The sequence below is a fragment of the Octopus bimaculoides genome, chromosome 11, assembly GCF_046866305.1.
Source record: "Octopus bimaculoides isolate indiv1 chromosome 11, ASM4686630v1, whole genome shotgun sequence".
Classification (NCBI taxonomy): domain Eukaryota; kingdom Metazoa; phylum Mollusca; class Cephalopoda; order Octopoda; family Octopodidae; genus Octopus; species Octopus bimaculoides.
Genome location: NC_142938.1, coordinates 40,679,285 through 40,691,761, shown reverse-complemented (window position 1 = coordinate 40,691,761; position 12,477 = coordinate 40,679,285). Strand labels below are relative to the sequence as shown.

At 39.4% G+C, this 12,477-nt stretch overlaps 1 protein-coding gene across 2 annotated transcripts in view; it reads left to right on the top strand.

The window, feature by feature from the left end:
• The window catches only part of LOC106870618 (uncharacterized), a 72,636-nt gene that overhangs the window by 60,024 nt on the left and 135 nt on the right, over positions 1–12,477 (top strand). Inside the window, exons 19-22 of one of the 2 annotated variants that reach the window (XM_014916761.3) lie at positions 97–348; positions 6,520–6,753; positions 9,697–9,817; positions 12,475–12,477. The exon at positions 12,475–12,477 is cut by the window's right edge and continues 135 nt beyond it. In XM_014916761.3, coding sequence (XP_014772247.1) covers positions 97–348; positions 6,520–6,660 — 393 coding nt within the window. In that variant the 3' untranslated portion in view covers positions 6,661–6,753; positions 9,697–9,817; positions 12,475–12,477. Of the gene's footprint in view, positions 1–96; positions 349–6,519; positions 6,754–9,696; positions 9,818–12,471 lie in introns of both variants that reach the window. The other variant, XM_014916752.3, reaches the window with a different exon arrangement.

Here is a 12,477-nt window from a genome sequence, read left to right as displayed (position 1 = left end):
GCTAGAAAGGCTTAGTGGAAGTTGAAAAAGCAGCTGTATGTGTGTATGAGTTTATATCATCATCTTCATTATTGCCAATATTGATGTTATCATTAGGAAAACCACGAAGAAGAGATTAAGAAACTAAATAGCATCATAAATGAAGTTAGAGAAGAGTACCAGCAGCTGAAAAAGAAGAATAGTGGCACTGAAGCCTATTTCCAGAGCAGAGAACAGAAGTTAATCATAGATCATACCAAGACTTTGTCCAAAGTTGAAGAAATGAATGCTTCCTTGGCTGATTGCTTACAGATTTCTCAGAAAGAGTTAGAGATATTTAAAAAGAAGCATGAAAATATATTTGCTGAGGTAATTTTCATTTTGAGTTGTAGTTTATGGTTATTATTTTTAATTTTAAAGGAAAGCTTTTATGTCAAATGACATAGGATTGAAAGATAAAGCAGGATGGTCTATTGCGGTACAAATAAATTTTGCAGGCATAAATACAAGCATCAAATTCATCATCATCATCATCATCATCGTTTAACGTCCGCTTTCCATGCTAGCATGGGTTGGACGATTTGACTGAGGACTGGTGAAACCGGATGGCAACACCAGGCTCCAGTCTGATTTGGCAGAGTTTCTACAGCTGGATGCCCTTCCTAACGCCAACCACTCAGAGAGTGTAGTGGGTGCTTTTACGTGTCACCCGCACGAAAACGGCCACGCTCGAAATGGTGTCTTTTATGTGCCACCCGCACAAGCCAGTCCAGGGGCACTGGCAACGATCTCGCTCGAAAATCCTACAGGAGCCAGTCAGGCGGTACTGGCAACGGCCACGCTCAAAATGGTGCATCTCATGTGCCACCCGCACAAGAACCAGTCCAGGGGCACTGGCAACGATCTTACTTGGCTTGCCGGGTCTTCTCACGCACAGCCCATTTCCAAAGGTCTCGGTCCGTAGTCATCGCCTCGGTGAGGCCCAATGTACGAAGGTCTTGCCTCACCACCTCAGCCCAGGTCTTCCTGGGCCTACCTCTTCCACGGGTTCCCTCAACTGTTAGGGTGTGGCACTTTTTCACGCAGCTATCCTCCTCCATTCTCACCACATGTCCATACCAGCGCAATCGTCTCTCTTGCACGCCACAACTGATGCTTCTAATGTTCAGCTTTTCTCTCAAGATACTTACACTCTGACGGGTATTCACATTGACATTACACATCCAACGGAGCATACTGGCTTCATTCCTTGTGAGCTTACGTATGTCCTCAGCAGTTACAGCCCATGTTTCACTGCCATGTAGCATGGTTGTTCGTACGCATGCGTCATACAGTCTGCCTTTTACTCTGAGTGAGAGTCCCTTTGTCGCCAGCAGGGGTAAGAGCTCTCTAAACTTTGCCCAGGCTATTCTTATTCTAGCAGCTACACTTTCAGCGCACCCACCCCCACTACTAACTTGGTCGCCCAGATAGCGGAAGCTATCGACTACCTCTAGTTTTTCACCCTGGAATGAGATAGAAGTTGTTTCCTGTTTGTTTGCAGTCTTTATTGCACCTGAACATCTGCCACAAACAAAAACTAACTTGCTAGTTAACCTGCCTTTGATGTTGCTGCACCTCTTATGTGTCCATAGCTTGCACCGGGTACATCTTATAGAGTTACTACCTACTCCTTTTCTACATACTGAGCAGGGCCATCTACCTGAAGGGGTTTGTGTTTTATCTACCTTCCTACTTATTAGGATTTTGGTTTTAGCTAGGTTGACTCTAAGGCCCTTCAATTCTAGACCTTGCTTCCACACCTGAAACTTCTCCTCTAGTTCTGATAGTGACTCCGCAATTAGGGCAAGGTCATCAGCATAGAGGAGCTCCCAGGGGCAACCTGTCTTGAACTCCTCTGTGATTGCCTGGAGGACTATGGTAAATAATAGGGGGCTGAGGACGGAACCTTGGTGGACCCCTACCTCTACCCGGAATTCATTGCTGTACTCATTTCCAACCCTCACCTTACTGGCCGCATCTCTGTACATGGCTCGCACAGCTCTCACTAGCCATTCTTCTATCCCAAGTTTCCTCATTGACCACCAGATAAGGGATCGGGGGACCCTGTCAAAGGCTTTCTCCATGTCAACGAAAGCCAGGTACAGAGGTTTATCCTTGGCTAGGTATTTCTCTTGCAACTGTCTCACTAGAAATAAGGCATCAGTAGTGCTTTTACCTGGCACGAACCCAAACTGCATCTCATCTAAATTGATTCGCTCCCTAATTAGTTGGGCTATGACCCTCTCTGTAACTTTCATAACCTGATCTAACAGCTTGATGCCTCTGTAATTATTTGTATCTAAAGCGTCCCCTTTACCTTTGTAGCAGTTGACTATGATGCTGCTACACCAGTCATAGGGTATGACTCCTTCGTGTATCACCTGGTTCGTAATACGGGTGACTAGGCTATAGCCAACACTGCCAGATATTTTGAGCATCTCTGCAGTGATTCCTGATGGGCCGGGGGCTTTCCCGGTCTTCATACTCTTAATTGCTTTATCTACCCTGGTACTATCAACTCGGATAGCTGGTCCCTCTATTGGGTCGACATAAGGCAGGCTCTCTTTCTCCCATTCATTCTCTTTATTAAGCAATCTATCGTAGTGGCATCTCCAGACCTCTTTCTTTGCATCCTCATTTAATGCAAGCGTACCATCATCCATGCGAACACATTTCTCTCCTACAACATCACTATTCTCTCTCCTACACTGTCTTGCAACCCGAAATACCTCGAGTCTTTGGTCCTCACGGCGCAGAACATTGGCAAATCTTTCCTTATCTGCTTCCCCTCTGGCTAAATAAACCTGTCGCCTAGCCTCCCTTCTGGCACATTGGTACAATTCCCTGCTACCACCGTTCTTCCAGTCCTTCCAAGCTTGTTTCTTTTGTCTAATAGCCCTGTCTACCTCCTTGTTCCACCACCACGTTACTCTGGGTTGGGAGGGGACCTTACACCACCCACAAATCTGGTCGGTGGCTTTCAACAGGTTGTCCCGCAGAAATCTCCAATTGTCTTCCACGTTGTATGATGCTATATCCCCTTCTATTTCGTTAAATGCTTCAAGTAACTTGTCTCTAAGTCTCTGTCCGTTTGCAGGGTCTTTAAGCTTCCACACCCTTCTTCTCCAAGCCTGTCTAATTCTGGGCACCCATTTTGCCTTGATCCCAAAGTCGCTAACTACTAATCTATGTTGTGGGGTACATTCTTCGCCAGGGTAGGTTTTGGCATTTATAAGCCGCCCTCTTTCCCTATTTCTGGCGAGGATGTAGTCGATTTGGCTAGAGTGTCTGCCGGAGCGGTAGGTGACTAGGTGAGTGGCAGGTTTCCTGAAGTTGGTATTGCAGACCATAAGATTGGTTGCATCACAGAACTCCAGCAGTCTGGTTCCCTCCTCGTTGCGGGAACCGAAGCCATAGCCTCCATGTATGCCATGGAAGCCCCCAGCACGACGTCCGACATGACCGTTGAAGTCTCCAGCCACAAAGAGAAGGTCCCTGTCACTCGTCGACGAGGTAGTTTGCAAGAGGGTGTCATAGAATTGGTCTTTCAGACCATCTGGTAGCCCAGGTTGAGGTGCATAGGCTGAGATGACAGTAGCTAATCTATGATGAAGCACTAGTCTGATCTTAAGTACTCTGTCACTTACTCTAACGACCTCGATTACCTTATCCACCCATTTCTCCGCTAGAAGTATTCCTACGCCCCCGACCCCGTCAGTGTTCCCTGCCCAGAAAATCTTGTACCTGTGTTCTTTGCCTGTGAGGAACCTTGCAGAACCTCCTCTCCATCTTACTTCCTGGATGCAGCACATATCTACGCATCTCCGTTCAAGCATCTCAACAATTTCACCAGATCTACCTTTCAGCGTGCCGACGTTGAGAGTGCCAATCCTAACAGTATGGGTGTTGGGGGTGTGGGCCTGTAGCCTGGGAAGGGGAAAAGCAGTGTCGTGTACCTGAAAAGAAAACTTGCAATTGGAAGAATTCATAAGCAAAACATTACCTACAACCTGCAAACATTTCTCAACCTTAATGCGCTACCCAAAGGTAGCGGAGAGGATGGCCAAGGCCACTAGATGGGTTCCGGGAGACAGCCGAGGTTGACAGGATGACAAAGGGATGAACTTCCGGTGGAGGGGGCGGGATGACAGAGGAATGAACTTCCGGTGGAGGGGGTGGGATGGCAGAGGAATGAACTTCCGGTGGAGGGGGTGGGATGACAGAGGAATGAACTTCCGGTGGAGGGGGTGGGATGACAGAGGAATGAACTTCCGGTGGAGGGGGTGGGATGACAGAGGAATGAACTTCCGGTGGAGGGGGTGGGATGACAGAGGAATGAACTTCCGGTGGAGGGGGTGGGATGACAGACGAATGAACTTCCGGTGGAGGGGGTGGGAGGGCGGATGACAGACGAATGAACTTCCGGTGGAGGGGGTGGGAGGGCGGGTTACCGCCAGCGAGTAGAGAGGGCTCTTAATTGTAGATTTTAAATATTTGAGAGACAACAATGCATAAATCGTAATTTTTTAAAAGAGCAATGAATTCTGGGTGATTACAATATAACGTAGCATGAATTTAGGAAGCTTAGAAAATGAATAAGCATGAATTTAAGACAACAACTGAATTCAATTGAATTTCATGGAGAGAAACAAGATAAATAATAAGGGACAAAACTAAAGCGCAAGGTATTGAGATGTTTGAGGCCGTAAATAAATAAAAATCTCTATCTTATCTGCATCTTGGGTATTTCGTCGTAGTACGTCAGCGAGATAATTTAGAATGGGTTTCTCATTTATATATAGCCAGAACCTGAAGACCTTAAAGGAAAAACTACGAAGGGGAGAGAGAGGATGGAGGGGTAGACAGAGGCATGGCGGGAGAAAAGATCATCATCATCATCATCATATATATATATAAAGAGAGAGAGAGAGAGAGAGAGAGGGGGGACCAGTCAAGCAGCACATCACGCTGTAATTCTTGGGCTGAGAAATCAACACTTAAAAGCCATAATTTTAAGGAGCGATAAGAATTTTTGAATAAAGGAAAATGGGTAGTGGTGGGTAGGTACCGCCAGCGAGTAGAGAGGGCTCTTAATTGTAGATTTTAAATATTTGAGAGACAACAATGCATAAATCGTAATTTTTTAAAAGAGCCATGAATTCTGGGTGATTAGAATATAACGTAGCATGAATTTAGGAAGCTTAGAAAATGAATAAGCATGAATTTAAGACAACAACTGAATTCAATTGAATTTCATGGAGAGAAACAAGATAAATAATAAGGGACAAAACTGATGATAATAAATATATAAAGATAAATAATAAGGGACAAAATTGATGATAATAAATATATTCATAACAATGGCAACCATCATTATCATTTTTCAATTTGTCCTTTCATTAAGCTACATTTCACCTTCTAAAAGGAAATAACCATGTAATCCAGGATCTACTACTCAAAAGTGCTATAAAATTTTCAATAATAAGTCTGTCAAAGTTAATTATAGTAGTTTAGGAAATGTAAGATTCCAGATACAAGGTAGTGTAGTAGAGTTATCCTCTATTATACTTTTGTGAGTTATTTTTGGGGGTGGAACAAATTTTATTATTTACCATTTTCCCTACATATTTCGTATATGCCAAAATAAGCATTAACTACTGTATATCTTTGGCTTCCTAGCCCCTGTATAGTATGATTATTTTTAGTCAATAATTTTCTCTTTTTCTCTTATCATCTGATTAATTTGCTGATAAAGGTAGAATATATGAAGAATAAATTTATCTTTAAGATAGTGTTTATTGTCACTTTAACATAGGTGTTCTCTGAGAACTGATGATATTGCTATTTTAAACCCAGGAAAACATCTCCTCCAGCTGGTTATTCAGTGCACTTTCACACCCAATATTTATTTCAAGAAGGGGAGAACTCCTGCCACCCTAGCTCAGAGATCACCAGATCACATGATTTTGATCTTATTGGATCACTTCAGTGGTGGACACTCATTTGCAAATGAAGTAACACTAATGCCTTCTATCTCAAACAGAGATTTTCTAATGAATTTATTTTTATATTAGCTATATTACATAAGAGCATAGTTCTCACTACAGTTCCACATACAGCTCAACTAACATACATAAGTGAATTAAAATTTATTAATTGACAAGTATTTATATGAAATGCAACTGAAATAAATGAAATTATATATAATAACAGGCCCAGGTGCTTTTATAATTCTATTTTCTGTTATTCTTGTTATGTTATTTTAGTTTTGCTATTAATATATTCATTTTACTGTTTTTATCTTGCTTTTAACACTGCTGTTCATACTGCCTGTTTGTGTCCAAATATACAGGGTTGTTGAAAGTTCAGTATCTTGGCCTTGTACCCTACCTGTTTAGTGGTTATTACAGTATGTTTTTTGATCCAGCCATCTTTATACCAGTACTGCAAGGAAACAAGAACACAATATTTCAACTGTATTTCTTTTTTCTTCTTCAGATCAATCATCTCAAAAAACAACTAAAGACAACCAAACAAGAGAGGCTAAATATTATTGGTAAACTCCAAGACTATAGAGTGTTTTATGTACTATTTACAGCAATGTTATGTTCCTTCCTCGTGGTGCCTATTTACAGTTAACCAACTGGGCTGTCTGATAATGACATATCCTGGCCATGGTCTGAACATAGTGTTGCTGACAGGATACACACCACCAACTTTGATAGTTCTCTGGTATTCCTATTCATTTTTCACTATCTCAACAATAAGTATACCAAAGTATAGTTCTGTGTTTGAAACATATACACGTGTGTGTGTGTGTGTGTGTGTGTGTGTGCGCGCGTGCGCGTGCATGGCTTTTGTGTGTGTGTGTTTTCATATCATCATCAATCATCGTTTGGTGTCCGTATTCCATGCTGGCATGGGTTGGATAGTTTCACAGGATCTTACAGGTCAGAGGACTGTGTTGAGTTCCAATATCTGTTTCGGTATGGCTTCTATGGCCGGATGCCCTTCCACATGCCAACCACTTTACAGGCTGTGCTGGTTGCTTTTTCATGTTACTGGCACTAGTGAAGTTGCCAAGTAGCTTGCAAGATAAGACTCCTCAATCAAGAGGTGGGGCAGCATTGAGGGAGGTGCCTTATTCCAGGTGTTAGGAGGTAAAAGTATGATAGAGGGACAGGAGCAGATGTCTTGCTGTAGAAGAAATACATGGCTACCCCTGGAAATGGAGAGATAATGGTAGGGAGGAGATGTCAGAACATACCCTCAAGGTTCAAGAGGATCACTATGAAGGGGATAGGGTAAGAGGAACAGGTGAGAGGGATAGGGATTGAATCAAGTAAGTTTAAAAGAGTGTAAGGTGAGCAACAAATGGTTAGAGGTAGGGAATATAGGTATATATGTAATGCAGTGAACAGCAAACGGGAAGGGGTCATGGTCAAAATTGAATATCAATTTGGAGGAAGATGAAGAAAATAGGAGTGGGTTAGGGAAGAGGGTACATATGCGTGTGTGTATACACAGGGGCTATGTGGTTAAGAAGTTCACTTCTCACTTCATGGTTTCAGGTTCAGTCCTACTGCATGATTCCTTGGGTTAATGTTCTCTACCTGGGCCAACTAAAGGCTTGTAAATAGATTTGGTAGATGGAAACTGAAATGTATGTATGTGTGTGTTTGTATCTATGCATGTATGTATGCATATATTCATGCATGCGTATGTATGTATATGGGTGAGTGGATGTATATGCATTTGTACCACTTTGTCTTGACATCATATGATGTAAACTAGCATCACCATCATACAGTTAAATTTGCTTGGAATCAGGTGAGGGTTGGTGATAGGAAGGGTGTCCAGCCTTAGAAAATCTGCCTCAATAAATTCTTGTTGATGTATATGAGTATGGAAAAGAAAACTGGATGTTAAAACAATGATTATGATAAACGTGTGTATGTATATGTTTAATGTTTTGTTTTGTTGTGTAATGAATCTCAGGAGAATATATCCAAAATTCTTGGCAAACTTATCATTCTTAGTGTAACAATAGGCTTCTGGATCACTTGACATGGTTGGAGATTATATATATATATATATAAGGCAGCGATTATATATATATATATATATATATAAGGCAGCGATTATATATATATATATATATAATAAGGCAGCGAGCTGGTAGAATCATCAGCATGCCAGGCAAAATGTTTAGCATTTCATCTGTCTTTACATTCTGAGTTCAAATTCTACCAAGGTTGATTTTGCCTTTCATCCTTTTGGGGTCGATAAAATAAGTACCTGTTGAACACTGGGGTCAATGTAATCAACTTACCCTCTCCCCCAAAATTACTGGCCTTGCATTAAAATTTGAGACCATTGTTACTACTTAATCTTGTTCTGTGGTAAAAACACAGCTATGCCCCCCTTCCCTTTAAGGTAAGTAACAGTTTGTATTTAACTGTTAGTTCAAGAGAACTGTTGGCTTCAGTAGAATCTGATGACAGAAAATGATTTAGTGACTAGTGGTGTCCATACTGTCTTGCTGAGAGTGTAAGATAGTCCCCCAACTTCATAAGATTTCTACAGCAAGGTTGTATGTGATTCAGGAGGAGAATGTGTTTAAGTTAAAACTGCAACTTACTCAACACTAAAAAAAACTTACATTCATGTATTTGTTATGCAAAATCCTTGATGAAAAAAATTGTATGTTGAAACAGATATTGTTATACTTGGGGATGGTCAAATATTTGCCAATTAAATGCTGGTTGCCTTTCCTGTCACTCTCACCTTTTTTTGTAAGAGTGAGATCTCTTATTCTACACATTTTCAAAGGTGTGAAGCAAGCAGTGACAACAACATTCCCACTTGTAGATCAGGATTTTCATAAAAGCAGATACATAATGTAATCAAAGATAGAAACACACACACACACATTGTGTTCAGACAAATATGGAACAAGCAGTCATTATGAGATTTAGTCTTAAAGAACAACTTCTCCAAATGACACCTGAGGACTGTCAGACTACATTTGTTTCAGTGTACTTTTGCCTTCTCAGTGATAGATACCACTTCAATCATTTGTATTTTATTTGATCAGAAACCTTATGGTTAATCCACTAGAAGTCCTTTGAAGAAATTCCAACTATCATGAAGGTAACCATCAGTGGTAAAGTTACCATCAGTGTTCTTACCATTATATAGTATGTACACCTTGTGTAGTGAGCTTATTTTACCCAAGAAAAGAGGATTTGATCTCAAAACTGACAAAACACTGGTAAATTTATACAACACACTGTACTTTTACTATGATAGTTATTCATAGTCCTGTGTTTGTTTGGTGATAGTATTGTGTTAGTGATAGTTTACAATTGATTAGTTCTCCATCAATGACAGTCAGATATGGTGAATTCATTACAAATTATAAAGTTGAATATTTTTAATGAAACACAAACCAAATAGGTAATGTAAATGTGTAATTACATTTCTGAAATAAAATATTACTCAATTAATAGAAAGCCTCTGATATAACAAAGCCAGGACATTTGGAGGTGGTAAGGTATTATATAACTCATGTTGCTATGTAGGAAGCAAAAGTGTTGGCAGTGTAACCATTATTAGAATTAATTAGTCATAACATGTTTAGCATTGTTTTGTAAATTTGTCTTTAAATTCCAGATGACTCTTTGAAAAGTCCAGCCTTGAGCACAATGAAAAAAGTTCCTTATGATCTGAGGTGCAGAACTAGTAACCCATGGAACAAGATGAAAGTAAAAGATTATAACACATCACCAATAAGGTTGGTTGTCTAAACATTTGATTAGGTCAAGCAAGTTTATTTCTATCTACAAGACCACCCACCACAACAGGAATGAGATCCTAAACCCAAGGTGTCATACAAAAAGCATTGATGTGGTTGTTGGTGCCTTGTAAAAAGTACTGGTACTAGTGCCATGTTTAACCCTTTCATTACTGCATTTATTTTGAGATGCTCTTTCAATTACTTTAGATATAACAAAAAGTTTAGTAAAATAACTTAGTTATCATTAAGCTAATGTTAGGAACATCAATTGTGACTAAGGTTTGGTGGAAGATTTTAATTCAAAACTTATGAAAACAAACCATTTGTACTCAGAGCCAGAGCCAGTTTCAGCCAGGTTGGTAACGAAAGGGTTAAAAGCACTGGTGATGGTGCTATGTAAAAAGCACCCAGTATACTCTGTGGAGTGGTTGGCATTAGGAAGAGTATCCAACCTTAGAAATCAAATCAAAACAGACTAAGGGACCTAGTGTGACCCCTGGCCTTGCCAGTCCCTGTCAAACCATCCAACCCATGCCAGCATGGAAAATGGATGTTAAATGTTGATGATGACGATGATGATGAACTGGGATTGTATGACATTTCATAGAATTTTCAAATGTGATTTACAATCCAGCTTGGATTACTTTTTTGCTGCTAATACTAGGGTAGTGAATATTAGCATAATCGATAATACACCTGACTAAACCAAATACCTTTCAGTATTTATTTATGTTCTAAATTCAAATTCCCATAAGGTCAATTTTGCCTTCAATTCTCCTGAAGGTAATAAAATAAAGTACCAATCAAGGCTGATTTAACTGAATAAAGATGTAGACTTTGTGAGTGAAAACATATCAATTTGAAATCCAAATGGTGTGAGCAGACTACCAGACACAGTGTTTTGGCATGATTTCATCTCTTCAATGATAAACTTACTTCATTTAGAGCTAAACTGGAACTTTTATCTCTATATAGACTTTATGATTTGATCTGCTTGCTCACACCATAGTCTCAGTTCACAGAACCATGTCAATACCTACAAAGCCACTTCTGCACATATTGCCCAATTCCTTCAATGCAAAATTGCTTTCTCAGCTTCTTTATATTCAATCTTTTATGCATGTAATAGACTATACTTAGCCTATTTCAAACAGAGAAATTGGTTGCAGTTTGGAAAAGATTCAGTTAATATACATTAAAATAAGGATTTTAAAATGAATTATTTGGTGTTAATAAGTAAGTATGTAATCCTCCCAGCCTGAGTCTAGGGGATGAGCAAGGATTGATGATAAAAAAAATAATAGGTGAACAAGCATTAAAGCACTGCTAGAAATATTGGTTAAAATCTCTTTAGACAGAAAAATGAGATTTAAAGCTATGTATGGCTATATTACATCCACACTTACCATCTGCACCTCCAGTCTGAAACCTCCATTCTGTCTAGAAACCAATCTACTGAAAGCTGTCCAGAGGCATGGAACTAGATGAATACCCTCTTTGAATTACTTTCTGCATCTTAAACACCTTGCTTCACTAACTTCAATATATAGTAGCTGACTTGATGAAAGCCCATAAGATTATCCACCACCTTTCCAACAATAACTTTAGCTACTATTTTGAATTCATTATCTCTACCACATGTAGACACACTTATATAATCAAAACACAGCACAGAACTTGTGACTTTCAGAAACTTTTTGTTTTTACATGCTCAAAATTGTTGAAGAATGGGACAAACTACCCACATCATTTCTTAGTTGTCAGTACACTATATCCTTCAAAAATTCCATGCTTTCCAAAATTTACCAACACTACTCCTGATGTACCCATACAGCATGTTTTATTCTTTATGGCTCTTTCATTGTTCATTTTTCTGTCTTATTCTTTTATCATGCGAACTCTGTATTTCTTTACTTGATTTATTTCTGCTTTCTGTGTCCTTTTACTCTTTTCTGACAAGTTTTAGTGCACCTCAGCAGTATATACAATAAGCTCATTACTATTATTTAGTTTAGCAACTTCATTAAAAAAAAACATATTTTCAAATTTCTCAATTTTTCAAAATCACAATCCAGAAATTGACAGTGCCTCTCATAAGGGAAATAATTACAAAGAATACTACTGGAGATCCTCACCACATATCAACAGATCCAACTTTTTTCCTTTTACTCTTTTTCCATTGAGGGGTATCCTGTTTTGCTTTACAAGCTACAAGACAACCCCAACAGTGCTCATGCCAAAAAAGTATTCAATACATATCAAGTGGTTGATAATTGATCTGAATAGCAATAATATCAGGCTGACAATAGCAACAATACAGGCTGAAAGGTCACATTATTCTTGTAGGTGGCAAAACAACTTTTATTGTGCTGGTACCACAAAAAAAAATACTCTCTGTAAAGTGGATGGTGTCAGAAAGAATTCAATCATAGAAACCATGCCAAAAAATGAGACATTGGGGGCAGATATAGTCCTCCTATGTGTTGAATCCTGTCAAACCATCCTTCTCATTGCAACATAGAAAGCAGGCAAAATGAAATGATGAATAGCTTTACTGTCACATACCATTATTACTAGACTCTTTGAATTCTTGTAATTTTCATTGATTAAATATTTTTATTTTTAATGTTAACTTAAAATTCCCATTTCAGCAGTTG